At 45.7% G+C, this 14,620-nt stretch overlaps 1 protein-coding gene and 1 long non-coding RNA gene across 10 annotated transcripts in view; one reads left to right on the top strand and one right to left on the bottom strand.

Annotated features, from left to right (window-relative positions):
• Nucleotides 1–14,620, top strand: part of PITPNM2 (phosphatidylinositol transfer protein membrane associated 2) — a 1,093,290-nt gene that overhangs the window by 646,940 nt on the left and 431,730 nt on the right. For all 8 annotated transcript variants that reach the window (XM_078667590.1, XM_078667587.1, XM_078667588.1 and 5 more), the window contains exon 6: nucleotides 12,611–12,732. In XM_078667590.1, the coding sequence (XP_078523716.1) occupies nucleotides 12,611–12,732 (122 nt within the window). The remainder of the gene's footprint in view (nucleotides 1–12,610; nucleotides 12,733–14,620) is intronic.
• The window catches only part of LOC144792527 (uncharacterized), a 72,296-nt gene continuing 61,642 nt past the window's right edge, over nucleotides 3,967–14,620 (bottom strand). For both annotated transcript variants that reach the window (XR_013602575.1, XR_013602576.1), the window contains exons 2-3: nucleotides 14,242–14,323; nucleotides 3,967–6,003 (exon numbers count right to left, since the gene is read on the bottom strand). This is a non-coding gene — a long non-coding RNA (uncharacterized LOC144792527). The remainder of the gene's footprint in view (nucleotides 6,004–14,241; nucleotides 14,324–14,620) is intronic.

Below are 14,620 nucleotides of genomic sequence, written 5' to 3'. Positions count from 1 at the left end.
CCCTCACTCACCCTCACCCTCACTCACCCTCACTCACCCTCACCCTCACTCACCCTCAACCCCTCACCCTCACCCTCACTCACCCTCAACCCCTCACCCACCCTCAACCCCTCACCCTCAACCCCTCACCCTCACCCTCAACCCCTCACCCTCAACCCCTCACCCTCACCCTCACTCACCCTCAACCCCTCACTCACCCTCACTCACCCTCACTCTCACTCACCCTCACTCACCCTCAACCCCTCACCCTCACTCACCCTCACTCACCCTCACCCTCACTCACCCTCAACCCCTCACCCTCACCCTCACTCACCCTCAACCCCTCACCCTCACCCTCACTCACCCTCACCCTCACTCACCCTCAACCCCTCACCCTCACTCACCCTCACTCACCCTCACCCTCACTCACCCTCAACCCCTCACCCTCAACCCCTCACCCTCACCCTCACTCACCCTCAACCCCTCACCCTCAACCCCTCACCCTCACTCACCCTCACCCTCACTCACCCTCAACCCCTCACCCTCACTCACCCTCAACCCCTCACCCTCACTCACCCTCACTCACCCTCACTCACCCTCACCCTCACTCACCCTCACTCACCCTCACTCACCCTCACCCTCACTCACCCTCACCCTCACTCACCCTCACCCTCACTCACCCTCACTCACCCTCACTCACCCTCACCCACCCTCACCCTCACTCACCCTCACCCACCCTCACTCACCCTCACCCACCCTCACTCACCCTCACTCACCCTCAACCCCTCACCCTCACCCTCACTCACCCTCACCCTCACTCACCCTCACTCACCCTCAACCCCTCACCCTCACTCACCCTCAACCCCCACTCACCCTCAACCCCCACTCACCCTCAACCCCTCACTCACCCTCAACCCCTCACTCACCCTCACTCTCACTCACCCTCACTCACCCTCAACCCCTCACCCTCACTCACCCTCACTCACCCTCAACCCCTCACCCTCACTCACCCTCACCCTCACTCACCCTCAACCCCTCACCCTCACTCACCCTCAACCCCTCGCCCTCACTCACCCTCAACCCCTCACCCTCACCCTCACTCACCCTCAACCCCTCACCCTCACCCTCACTCACCCTCACCGTCTCTCACCCTCAACCCCTCACCCTCAACCCCTCACTCACCCTCACCCTCACTCACCCTCAACCCCTCACCCTCACTCACCCTCAACCCCTCACCCTCACTCACCCTCACAACACATATTGTGTTACAATAGGTGTCACATTTGCGAAAGATAAAACTATTGCCATTGTAAATAACAAAGCTATTAATTTCGCTATTTTCAAAACAAGCACATAAATAAAAAATGTGTCCTTTACAATACCAATAGCTCAAACTTTCCTAATGCGAGACCTATTGCATTGCTGTGCTTCTCTCCCCTGCTGCACTCTCCTGCTCTCTAGAGATGTGGCCTAACGACCAGAGCTGCCATCTAAGTGACGTAAATACAAAACATGTTGCATTCCAAATGCTATAGGTGTCACATTCGCGAAAGTTATAACTATTGGCATTGTAAATGACAAAGCCATCAATTTAGCAATTTTAAAAACCAACAAATAAATAAAATATGTCATTTACAAGACCAATAACTACAACTTTTCTAATGCGAGACCTATTGCATTTCCAATGCTTGTTGGTGTTTGGATGTATTCCTCCATCTCACTTGAGTGCTTGTATTGAACAGCATAAGGACTACTTTACAACTATAGCCCTCTGTGCTCTTGCAGCTAATTCCTGTGCGTTTCCTCTAATTTGTTAATAGTGCATGCATTAGCATGACAAATCCAGACCTATTTTGCGTTTCCTAAGCTGCTCAACCGAGTCATTTCTGATGTTGATGAAAGGTCTGGTACAAGGTTTGTGTGGTTTGGTCATGGATCATGCCAAAAACAAGCTTAGATTTGGGATCTTAGGACCCTATATGAGAAGCCGCTAATAACAGACTGTTGGCCTGAAAATGTTTTTGGTTAGTTGTTCTTTAAAAATAAATGTTTTCAAATGTTCAATTTGTAGGCTTTCAAACGTGGAGGGAATATGGGAAGGAGGGGATGAACATTTGACTTTGAGACCTGGGTCTGACTGGCGGTGTCCTGGTGGGTGTCATGCTCTGGCCATGCTTATAGGGCAGTTGGGTTGCTATGATCCTACCTTAACTGCGCTTAGCCAATATATTTGAACACTTGTTTAGTACCATGCTCCATTTGGACACATTTTCCCTATTCTCCCTCGCCCTATCCAATGACTGGCTGAAATGTTTGTGTCAAGACTGGTTTTGATGCCCAGTGCCGCCCTTCTCGAGACCTGGGGTTATTACCCCAATATTGGCAATTGACCGACAGCAACTTGATGTTATAATATTAATAATATTTTATGTAACGCTTAATACTGCAGAGCTTTCTACGTCCAAGCGCTGTTAATAACACGTGTTACTATTTATCAAATCTAACAGTACATACTTGACTGACCATGGAAAGATTCTGCGTAACTTTCTCTCTCTGTGCTTCGACTACGCGTTTATTATTTTGTTTATTTATGTATTGTCTTAATAAATCTCAATATTCAACCTGGTGTCGACTTAAGGCGGTTTGGATCGCCCTCAGAGTGGGATGTGGGTTCAGGAGCACTTCTTTTGGAGAAATAAGAGTCTCTGTGCTCCAGAATTGCTGGTAAACTCTCAAGTGACTTTGTTGGGTATGACAAAAACCCTAAAAACTGCTGAATTTACCGCCATTCGTATTGCCTGTTGGTGAAGAGCAGCATATAACTGAGTCAATTTGTAGGTCCACCTTATATATGCAAAACACGCATAGGGCTCAAGTTTCACATTTCTTTGCGTGATTAGCTCACTCAGGTCACGTTTCCCCTTTGCATTATGGGATTTGTAGTCCTTTTGATCCTACTGTAAAACCAGGACTACAGATCCTAGAATGCAAAGCTAAAACCTGGACTGGATGAGTGACTCACACATGGACCTGAGACATTTTAGAACCCAGCATACATTAGTGCAGTGGTTCTTAGCCTTTTGACTTCAATGTACCCCAACAAATCACTAATGGAAGCCAGGGATCCTGGCATAAGGAATTTCTATGACTTAATTGTGAAAGCAACGCACACAGATACAGAAACTATTACACAAACATAGAGAAACAAGTGCAACAAACACAGAATGTGAAATATTTTGTTTTTAAAAAAAAGTATACGAAAGTCAATTTAATAGGAAAGTTTTAGCTTTTTAAAAGGGATTTTATTATTTGTAAAAGGCAAAGTGGTATGCTAGACAGTAGAATATCACCTTGTCTTTTTTTCTCATTGTGCATAGTCTCTTTTTTGTCGTCGCATACCAGTGCTTCAATTGAGGCCACCAATCTCCATACTAGATTCTCCTTCCAGTACTTACCCTGTTCCCGTGAATCAAGTTCAGGATATAAACTTCATATTTAGCTTCCAGTTTCAAATTACCTCCCATTAACAGACTCTTAAACTTTTAATTTTGCTTTTTAGTGCATAAATGATTAATGAATCGGCTAATATTACTTAATTTTCCAAACCGCTGCCGGCCTCCAGCGTAGGCGTGGCAGACTCCCAGGAATTGGCGGGCTTCAGGACAGCCGCACTAGTGGAAATGCTATTCCACAGAGTAGGCAGTGGTAGGAGAAGAACTGAATGCCTGAGCAAAAGAGGCCCTCCTGAAGGCCTTATGCGGAAGTGAGTGAGTTCTACAGGGGGTGTATGGGTCCTATGGAGATATGACCTGGCCTGTTGGAGGAAACATAGATCCTGCTGGAGGACTAACGCACCGTGCAGAAGAGTGAAGAGACCTCACTGTGGGGTGGCCGCCACCTACTATAGCAAGAAGTGATTGCAGACAAAATGAGAAATTGTTGGGAGAATATTTCCTGAAGAAGGGGACACGTGTGAAGTATGGAGGCCATAGAATGCATTTTAATGGCAAATGATTGAGCCGGTGAGACAAGTGACATTTTGCAGGAATATGACTCATACAGGGAGATATATAAAGAACACTTGCAGAGAAATCAGTAACAGGTGGATATTGTACAGAATAAAGTCCCTCCTACCTGCATCTAAAGAGTAAACTAGATTTCATATCTAATTTTGCAAGCACCCGCTTATAAATCGTCGAATGACTTAGCTAATTTTTAGGGCCTAATATTTCGTAATTTTATTTCCATTTTAGCTTTGTATATAAATCTCATTGTCTCATTATAGTACTTTCAGACCCTTCATATTTGATTGATGGTCTAATATGCTATATATTATGCATTATGTTATCTGACACAATATCCCGATACATCGGCATGCCTTTTTATATACCAATATTTTATAGTTTTCAATCACACAACAAGAACAAATTTAAGTTCCCATCTGGCCATTTTTTTCCGCATTCCTGAAAACAGAAGATCAAATCCTGACATAATATGAAAAATCAAGGTTTGTGACTTTTTGGGACCAACATTTTTCCATGTAGCTTCTTGTAGGGTGTATGCAGGCGACACCCTCTCAGACCTTCTCCCTACACCTTCTCTTTCTGAAAGCCTTTTACGTGGAGGCCTGCAGGGACGGGGTGGGGGAATGAAGGCCAGTGCAAACTGTTGTGTGCAAGAGAGAGGCAAAACCTGTGGGGAGGACCAGCCTCTCCCTTGTACATCCCCCTCCCCCTCCCAGGCCAGCTCCCAGGTCCCAGGAGTTTATATTCTTCCCCGTCAATCAAAGGAATCACAGCCCATGGTCTTGTTTGGAAGAAAATTTGGCCAGAAGCAGAGAACGGTTGTTCTAGCAGAAGAGTGCCCCCGTCACTCAAATAGTTTTACTTAATATGTCTGGTAAGGCACTATGACTGAAACAGAGTAAGGAGTCTAAGTGCATCATTATTCTAGGGGCTGGTTATGGCGCATCCTTGGTAACTTATGGAGAGCTTTAGGTTTCAGTGCTTCACAATGGATACTGTTTGTCTAACACAATAGGTGCCAGACATGTTACTTATCTATCAAGTGCGCCATGGTGTGTCTGCCCTTTGTCGTAGTTTCCCAGTTATCCTGCGCTCAAGTGCTACAAGTCAGAGCACGTAAAAAACCTCAGACACAAGATGCCACCACCCAAATGTAAGCTGGCATCCCCAGCCCACAAGTAATTGAGGTTTCTGAACAGAAAAAGAAAGGGATCCCAAAGTAAGACTTCTAGTGGTGCTTAACAGGAGCACTTGGCACTGTTCAGACAGACCAGTTATAATTCTATCAAGTCCAAAAAGGTCAGTGTTCTACTGGAGGAGCTACTGGTGCTGGGGATCGATTTGCATCCAAAGTAGCTTCTTGAAGTACCACATTTTAAGGATTGCATCCCTTAAGTGTCTGGTCAGATTGTTTATTTGGCAAAATCACCAAAAAAACCGGGAACCATTGGATCCCCTGATACTGGAAGAACACTGTTCCAGTTTCAACTGCACCTTTTTACTGTAACATCTCCATCCCGCTACAGTTTAGATGGTTTGCTCCAATGATTCCGGTATCAGGGAGATCAACTTCAGCCAACAAGACCTACTCCAAGGACCTAACAGGGAAAGTAAAAAAACAGGGGTAGGGTAATACAAAGTTCAACTTGGTAAGGTGGGCCATGGTGCAGAGCAGGCTCTCCAACAGGCATTGTACTTTGATGGTTGAAGCATGTCCTCGACTTTCAGGAGGTGGAGTGGGACACAGATGTAAAATCAGTGCATTATGTCGCAATGGCCAGCTCTTCTCGAGTCGTCTGTCATGCATGCTTCAGTTTCACAGGTCATTCCACTTGTCTTGTGGGTCCGGGTAGTTCGACTCTCAGTCTTCAGACTGGGAGGTCAAGGAAACCAATCGACGAGATGAGGGGAAGCATAATGGAAAGCATGAAGGTGGGGATTTGAGTGGAAAGAAGTACGTCAGGAAAGGAGCAAAAAGCACATGCACACCCTTGTAATGCTGTAAGAAAAACAAAACATAGTTCCCTGAATGTAGGCAGTGGAAGGATACAAGTCATCCTATTAAAATAATGGTAAAGCAGCTATACTTCAGAGGAGGGACAAATACAAGAAGTGGGAGGAAAGCCATCAAATGAAAAGTAAGCAAATGAGATTGACAAGAAAGCCAACCAATGAGAAGTAGTTGGTTGCCTTAAAGTCCACTGTAAGTAGTGTCTGTGGTAAAGACCTAAAAAGTCATGTTTCTACCAAAAGCAGAGAACGGCACATCTTCCTCAGTGAAGGGGAGAAAGGAAACCATAACGCTCAAAGGGGATGTAGATTAGAGAACATGTTTTGCCATTCAGTATTTCCTTTTAGAGAAAAGCCAGTCATGGTACACAGCGGCCCATTTCATACAACTTCTGAGCACAGCAATACATACACTGATGGAGAAGTAAAGGATCCCAGGTATGGGAGACCGCAAAGATTTTACAGAGTACTAGTGCACATCCCTTCCAGAGGTACACGTTTAAAGACCTGTGTCTCTGCGTGGTGAGAAGCTGTGGGCAACCTTCTGTCTTGGGATGCGTGGTGTCTGGCAGAAAAATAACAAGGTAACCAGAAGGCATAAAATAGAAGCCGGATATCACAGCAGACCTTCACAGGTCACTTTCATCCCACCATGACACTGTTACTTAAACATAAGGCCCACTGAACACACTCACAAGATTGCCAAGACCCTCATCCAGGCTGTAGAGTACCAATCATTGAGATAACTCCTTACCAGCAGAGGACAGTCTGGAGACTGGGGCACCCAGCAAGGCCAAGAGGTCAAGAAATTGGGTCCTGCTCAGAGTTTGGGGGGGGCAGGTTTGAGTTATTTGTTATGAGTGGCTTGTAGCTGCAGGGAAAGCCCTCTATTGACATTGTTTCATGGCTTGGAAGGCTGTCTGTGTATCTGATATGGAGAGAAAGGGAGCTACATGCACACTGGGGACAAATCCTGCCATTCAGCTGAAGTGTAGTTGGGGTGGTGGGGGCGTGAAGGATGGGCCTGACAGCGGGTCTTTCGTTTTGGCTGGTTGAATGGCATTTGAATTTTTTTTTGTATGTATATTGAACAAGATGATTACATTTTCCAAACCGGAGATACTAAATTCCAATCTGGGTGCTTTCTGTTATTGCAGAGAGGCTGATAGAAAACACTGGTACAGGAAGTCGCCACAATGCTCCCTGTGTCACAGTGGTCCATGATGGCTAGAGCCGTGTTTTCGGGATACACACGAACTATGTTAATGATCCCCAATTTAATTGGTTGTACTTAAATTTACTCCTAAAAGTCTGGCACATCTCTGGCCCTCGTAGACCAGCATTATGCACTTAAGAGCCAAAGCATCTTTTGGAAAATAAGGGAAGGAACACTTGCTAAACTGAAGGGACAAACCCTAACATGAAATATTTCACACCTGAGTTTTCTCTCCCATCCATTTTGATAATCTGGAAAAGTATGTCAATTCGATGGAATTAGTTTGCTGGTGCATCAGGACTAGTCCTGGTCATCCAGACCTGACTGAAGCCGAATCTCCCAAATTTTGGGATGAGCTGAGATTTATCAAACTCTGAGACTTTTTTTGTTCATTAAATTTGAAGTGGTTCAACCCCTAAATTTGCCTTAAAGGGTTTTTGCGGATGAAGGCTTTGAGGACTTCAACGAAACTGATACAGGAGCTGCGGACTCTCCACACTTTATATGACGCTATGTGAAGACATGCCAAAATAAGGCCTGAGAATATAAGAAAATTGAAACAGAGACTGTGGGAACCCACTTACTTACAGAGAATGGAATGCAACATTGATATATGTCCGGAAGATATCAAGCAACCGCTATTCCGGCTGACCCACTTTAGGTACTTACATAGAAAAATATTTTATCGACTTACGGCCATTTGTACTAGAAACTGGCAGAGTGCAGTGTTACTCCAAAATTGGTAACGCCGAGCTCCGTCAGTTTCAAAACGCAGGGATGTGCCGTATTCACAAGAATGCGCCACACCCCTGCGTTTTCCCCAGCGCTGGTGCTAAAGAAGCTGCATAGCGCCAGCGCAGGCACCCTTGAAATATGGCGCATGGGTGCCTTTGATGAAGGGGTGATTGTTCATGTGCAGGAAGGGACACCTTCCTGCACATAAACAATCTTTACAGGCGATTTGCGGTTTCTATGTGTGCTGCAGGATGCAGGGTACATGGAAAGAGCAAAATACGAGGAGAACTAAAACATTTTTCCTCGTATCGTCTGTTTAAGACCAGGCATTTCCTGGTCTTATTTTTGGCGCTGCCCTACACCTTGTAAATATAGGGCAGCGTCAAAAAGCAAAGGGTGTTGTGGGGGAACGCCCACTGTAACACCCTTTGCAGGCCCCTATTCACCCTAAGTGCTGTGTGAATAGGGGCATATTTCAAGTCGGGGTTAAGCCATGCTAAGTGGCTTACCGCCGCCTTGTAAATAAGGTGAAGGAGTTAACGCCACCAGAACGTCGAAAAAAGTGACGTTCTGGTGGCATTGACTCCTTGTACATATGCCCCTTGGTGGTCGGCGGGCCTACTTAAAATAGCATGGACTTGTCCAGATATTTTCGCATAGGGTGGACAGGAAAATTGTTGATCTCCATTGGACAGTTAGTCGGATTAGAACGTTTGGTCCTGTACCCTCATCCAAGGTGAAGGGGCACACAGTTCCGCTAAATGGCTCTGAGAGTAAGACGAATATTATTATTATTATTATTATTATTATTTTAATTTATAGAGCGCGTAGTCACCCATGAGTATCCCAGCGCTAAGATCAATACACCTGAGGTTCAGCAAAGGGGGGGGGGGGCCTGAGACGGGATTAGGGGAAGAGGTGTGTTTTTAATCGCTTCCTGAACCGTAAGTAGTTGGGTTCAGATCTTAAGTCAAGAGGAAGGGTGTTCCAAAGGCGTGCGGTGTGAACCGAGAAGCGCCTACCGCCCGTTCGGGCTTTCTTGACTCTGGGGATGACGATGAAATTTTCCTGGTCGGATCGAAGGGATCTGGGGGCTTTGTAGGGCTTAATGAATTTTTGTAGGCTTGGGGGGCCTTTGTTTTGGAGCAATCTGTGCGCCAGGCTGAGGGCCTTAAATTTCACACGCTCTCTTACTGGGAGCCAATGGAGGTGCTTTAGTGCTGGTTTGGCTGAAGCTCTGACCGATGTGTTAGTAAGGATCCGGGCGGCTGCGTTTTGGACCCTTTGTAATTTATTCAGGGTAGCCTCCGGTGCTCCCAGATAGATGGCGTTACTGAAATCAAGCCTAGAAAGTATCAGGCCTTGAATCAGCAGTTTTTGAGATTTGGGTGGGAGTAGGGGTAGAATCTTTCGCATTGACCTGAGGAGCCCAAAGCAGATGCCGGCTACCTTTTTTGCCTGTGATGCAAATGAAAGGTCTTTATCAAGCCAGATACCCAAGCTTTTTACCTCTGGTTTAGGGTCTGGGGGCGGACCTAGAGAGGGTGGCCAGATGTTCGGTAGCAAGGAGGGCCCTTTTTGGCCGAGGAGGAGAATATCAGTCTTTGAACCGTTAAGTTTCAAAGATGATTTATTCATCCATCTTTGTATGTGCGAGAGACAGTTGTACAGATCCGCAGGTTGTTGCCTGGGATGAGAGAGGGACACCACTAGTTGTGTGTCGTCGGCGTAGCTGACGATGCTCACTCCGAACGGGATAACAACCTCCTCCAATGGGGACATGTAGATATTAAATAAAGTAGGGCTCAGAGAGGAGCCCTGAGGCACGCCACATTGGAGGGGGGTGTCGGAGGAGCGGGTGTTATTCTCCCAAATTTGAAAAGAGCGGTGACTCAGAAAGGACGAAAGCCAAGAAAGCGCGGTCCCTTCAACACCTACACTCCTGAGTCGGTGAATTAGGAGCTGGTGATTGACGGTGTTGAAGGCCGCACTAAGGTCGAGGAGGATCACTGCCACTGATCCTCCTTCGTCCAAAAGTGCTCTGGCCTCTTCCACTGCCATAAGGAGGGCGATGTCAGTGCCCTGTCCAGGGCGGAATCCCGTCTGCGAGTTTTTAAGCCGGTTATTGCTCTCCAAAAATTGTGAAAGTTTCCTGTTCACAAGTTTTTCCGCGATCTTACTCGTTCCCGGGAGGAGGGAAATTGGTCTGTAATTTGCCAGGTCGACAGGGTCAAGGGATTTTTTTTTAATAATGCTTTGACCACTGCCGCCTTCCAGCTGGGTGGGACAACTCCCTGTTGAAACGAGGCGTTGATAAGGTGGGTGAGAGGGAGCACAATCGAGGGTGCGACTGTTTTTAGAATCCGTAAGGGGGCAGGGTCCCTAGGTGATCCGCTTTTAATTATATTCAGCGTATTTTCAACCTCTTCTGTTGACACTTGTCCCCAAGAGGTGAGACATGGGGGGGTTGGCAGATTATTGGATTATTTTTCCTCGTTTAAATTTGTATCAGGGATGGAGTTAAGGATATTTTGAATTGTTTCCTGGAAGAAGTCTGCTAGTTTGTGGCATTTTTCCTTGTCTGCCTTGGGATCTGGTGGGTCTATCGGTCTGGGGACGGGGACTTTAAGGAGTTCTTTTAAAATGGTGAATGATTCCTTGCTGGAGCTAGCAGAGTGTTCTATTCTTTCTTGGAAGAACAGACTTTTGGTGTTCCGAAGGGCGGTTTTATAATTTTGTAGTGCAGTATGATAGCCATCCTTTTTTTCTTTGGTTTTATCCTTCCTCCAGGAGCGCTCAGTTCTCTTACATTCGTGTCGTAGAGATTTGAGCGCTGGGGTGTACCAGGGAGCAGGGGTCACTCTTTTCGTTTGTTTAAGAGTGGTGGTATAGGGAAGGAGTTTATCCAGTGAGGATATGATCCAGGAATTAAATTGTTCATCGGCCACCACCGGGTCCATGGAGAGCACGGGTGTGGAGTCTGAGAGCACCTTGGACCATTCAGCTGGTGCAAGCTTATGCCAGCGTCGGTCTGTCACACGGATTTTCGGGGGTTGAGGGGGTGCTGTGACTGGGTGCCAAGAGAAAGGGACTAGGAAGTGATCTGTCCAAGGGTAAGGGATGGGGGGGCCCGAGGTAATATCCATGATGTTGGTAAGGACGGGGTCTAATAGGTGCCCCTTATCATGGGTTGGTTCGTTGCTGGTCATTCGGATGTTAAATGACCTAAGATCTTGAAGGAGATCCGACGCAGAAGAGTCTGCGGGATCGTTAAGGTGAATGTTCAAATCGCCTACTAGAAGGAAGTTCGGGGCGGCGGATGCTAGTTGAGACACCGTATCAGTCAGGGCGTTGAGGAAGTTCCCTAGTGTCCCCGGAGGGCGGTAGATCAATAGTCCCGAGAGGGAGTGTACCGGGGAAATTTGAAGGGCAAAGTGGAGGCTTTCACAATCCTCGACATTGGCATTACTGGTCCTACAGACCAGGTGTCCTCTGTAAATGATTGCCAACCCCCCTCCTCTCTTTTTTGGCCTGTGTAGGGTTTGGATGAGATAACCTGGGGGTAGGGTGCTGACGATATCGGAGTCCGTGCTATCAGAGAGCCAGGTTTCTGTAAGAAACAAAGCATCCAGGTCGTGATCCCGTATCAACAAGTTGATTTCATGCGCGTGCTTCGGGAGGGAGCGGCAGTTTAGGAGGCCAAACTCCAGTCCTGGTTTTCGCGAGCAGTGTTCGACTGGGTTGCATCGTGCACAGTTAATAAAGGGTTTACCTTCAGTATTGATGTAGTGGCACTCCTGATTTTTCTCCTGATGAAAAGCCCAGAGCATATCCCTAGTATACACCAGACGATCATGTGGCAAATCCGGCAGAGTACCTGGGCCTGGGTCCGGCATTGAATAGCGATTCAATGGTAACAAAAAGGGGATGAGGTTTGAGATGTGGTAGAAATATATGAATGAGTGGGTGATAAAGGAAGAACTTTGCATGCCTGCAGTGCGAACAAACTCCAAGGTGGGAGACGACTTGGAGAAATGGAAGGAACTGCATAAAGACCTCGACCTAATAAAAAATGATAACGCTGCTAGTTGAGGGCCCCAGCTCCATGACAATGCATGATCGTGAAGACGAAATGTAACAAGTCTGATGTGCTGATTGCGAGGTCTCAGCTGTATTTGAGTAATTTACACCCACTATGTGTAACTTTATGTAGATGATAAATTGTTGACTGAAACCACATTTTAGTTCTTCACTTATGTAAGAACTCAATAAAATGTTTCCCAAAAAAGGTTTGCGAGTAAACAAACACGTTTATATATATATATATATGTATGTATGTATTTATATATATATTTTGCATGCACTGGTGAGAAGGCAAATTTTGGCGACGACCTACTTCAAATCACCTAAAACAGAATAATATATAATGTTCTGTGAAATACAGAATTTAATTTGAAGAGGTTCCACCTCTAACTGCCTTGGTTCAAGACACCCATCAAATCTCTCTCATCTTCCCGAGAGATTCAACGGGTCCCGCAAACCTTTAATAAGAAATATGTGTCCCAGGACTAATCATGGCAACAGCCCCCATCTGGCATTTCAAGGTAATGATTTCCTCTCACTCAGTGTCTTCTTTCTTTTATAGATACACGTGTCCTTTTGTAGAGAAATTCTCTATTGACATTGAAACATTTTATAAGCCTGACTCAGGAGACCATGTCAATGTCTTCAACCTTTCTCCCGCCGAAAAGAGACAGACGACTCTCGGTGAGTACCTTGTTATCGCTGTTGTGCATTTTTCCTTAGGATATTCCTGTCATCTCAGAAAGAGCATCTCTGTTTGTCTAAATGTTACCAGGTGGCATATGATCAATAACCCCAGCTGAGCTGGTGCAGTTAATCTTTTAACTCAACCTGCATAGATTCTCCGCAGAACTGACGTTGCAACGGCTTTGCATGGAGCAGCACAGTGGAAATAGGAACTTTCCACTGCGCTGTACCGGTGGGTATCGGTGCCTAATTTGTAAAAGTAATAACAATCACCATCACATAAGCGCAGGAGCCTAAAGTTTTTCCTAGGAGTTTGCCACTTATGCTGCAGAATGCTGGGGTTGCTGAATACCAAGGTTTTGTAGTCTTGATTCTGCCCAGTGCTTCGCTCTTCCACTATCCTACACCGTTTCTTTATCTCAAACTTGCAGGTTTTTTTAAATTCTACTTTCTTCCTTTGTAGCAGTCTTCCTATGTTTTGCTTCCCTCTCCTAGTTCTCTTTTCTGCCTTTCTGTATGTTGCCGTTGGAAAACAAGTGTTGGTGCCCAGCACCTGTAGTCATGGCCAAGTATTAGTCTCTGGTGGGTACTTATTTTATGTTTACTTGAGCGTACTCCCATTGATCTAGTCTAGTGTTTCCAGCTTTGGGTCTAAAGGACCCTCAATTTTGCAGGTACTGTATCTCTTATTTAGCCTTTACTTTACCCGTGTTGGGCTCCTCCACCTGCCCATTTTTGGCCAGATTTACAAAGGTGAATTTGGTCATAACTGCATGCTTTAAAGCGAATTTCCTGTGGGGTGCAAATAAGTGCAGATTTCTGAGCCTCGCACTTGTGAATCCAACACAAGGAGTAGAAAGTGGTCATTCCATGGCGTGGTTTGCATATTTCCATGCTTAGGAAGGAAAAAGAAAAAAGTGTGTGTTTGTCCTGGGAGCTTCATAACCCCATATGCACTTCTAAGCTGTGAAGAACAGAGGGAATAGGAACTCTTAGGAGTTGTCACATAACAGTCCCAAAAAATATGTCTTGAAAACGGTCCCTGGTGCAGCTCCCCACAAATAATTCTGGGAATGTTTCTGAATTCCAAAAAGTAGTAAATCTGCCCCTCACTTAGACTTACTCCTGCAGGTGCAGATTTACTACTTTTTCCTGAATCGGGCCCAATTTTGAAGAAAACAAATGCAAACTCATGCATGAGACGCCAGTGTCCACAGTGGTAAAAGAGAACCACACATTTCATTTTGTTATCCGTGTAGCCACATTAGAAAGGCAGCCCGCCTCCATTGGCACTTCTCTAATGCAGGGTAACTCACGTAATCAAATGATACCGTTTGCAGCAGCAATACATTCAAATTTCGCTGAAACTCTGATTTCATAATTTAGTATTTTGCAATTTATTCTGAAACCCCCAATGAATGATTTCCCAGTTCCTTACCACAGTATCTCGACTCAAGAGGGTTCTTTCCAGTTTCTACTTCATTCAGTACATTTCATCACACCTACCTCAGCAGTTCTTGGTTTTCAGGAACTTCCTGTGTGGCAGTGGGGTCAACTGTGTTTTGAGGGTCAGCCTGCCTCTGAGACTCTTTTTTTAAGGGGACACACAGACAAACAAAAACAAATTAGTATTTTGAGACTGACAAGACATATGATTTAAAAGAGATTCTAAGGTCAATGGGGGATGGAGGTGGTTTAGAGTAAGGGTTGGAGAGGGGGGGGACAGAGAGCAGACACTCACATCACGTATGCGTCCCAAATTTAAATCTATTACAAACAAGGTCTTTTACATTAAAGTGATCCTGACCTTTATGGTCTGCATTAGTATAGTCAAATATACATTTACAAATATATGGCATGGAGAGAATCCTGGTCATCCCTGTCT

The sequence above is a fragment of the Lissotriton helveticus genome, chromosome 11 (genome assembly GCF_964261635.1).
Source record: "Lissotriton helveticus chromosome 11, aLisHel1.1, whole genome shotgun sequence".
NCBI classification, from domain to species: Eukaryota; Metazoa; Chordata; class Amphibia; order Caudata; family Salamandridae; genus Lissotriton; species Lissotriton helveticus.
Note: the sequence above shows the minus strand (reverse complement) of the source record. Positions and strands in the feature narration are given on the sequence as shown.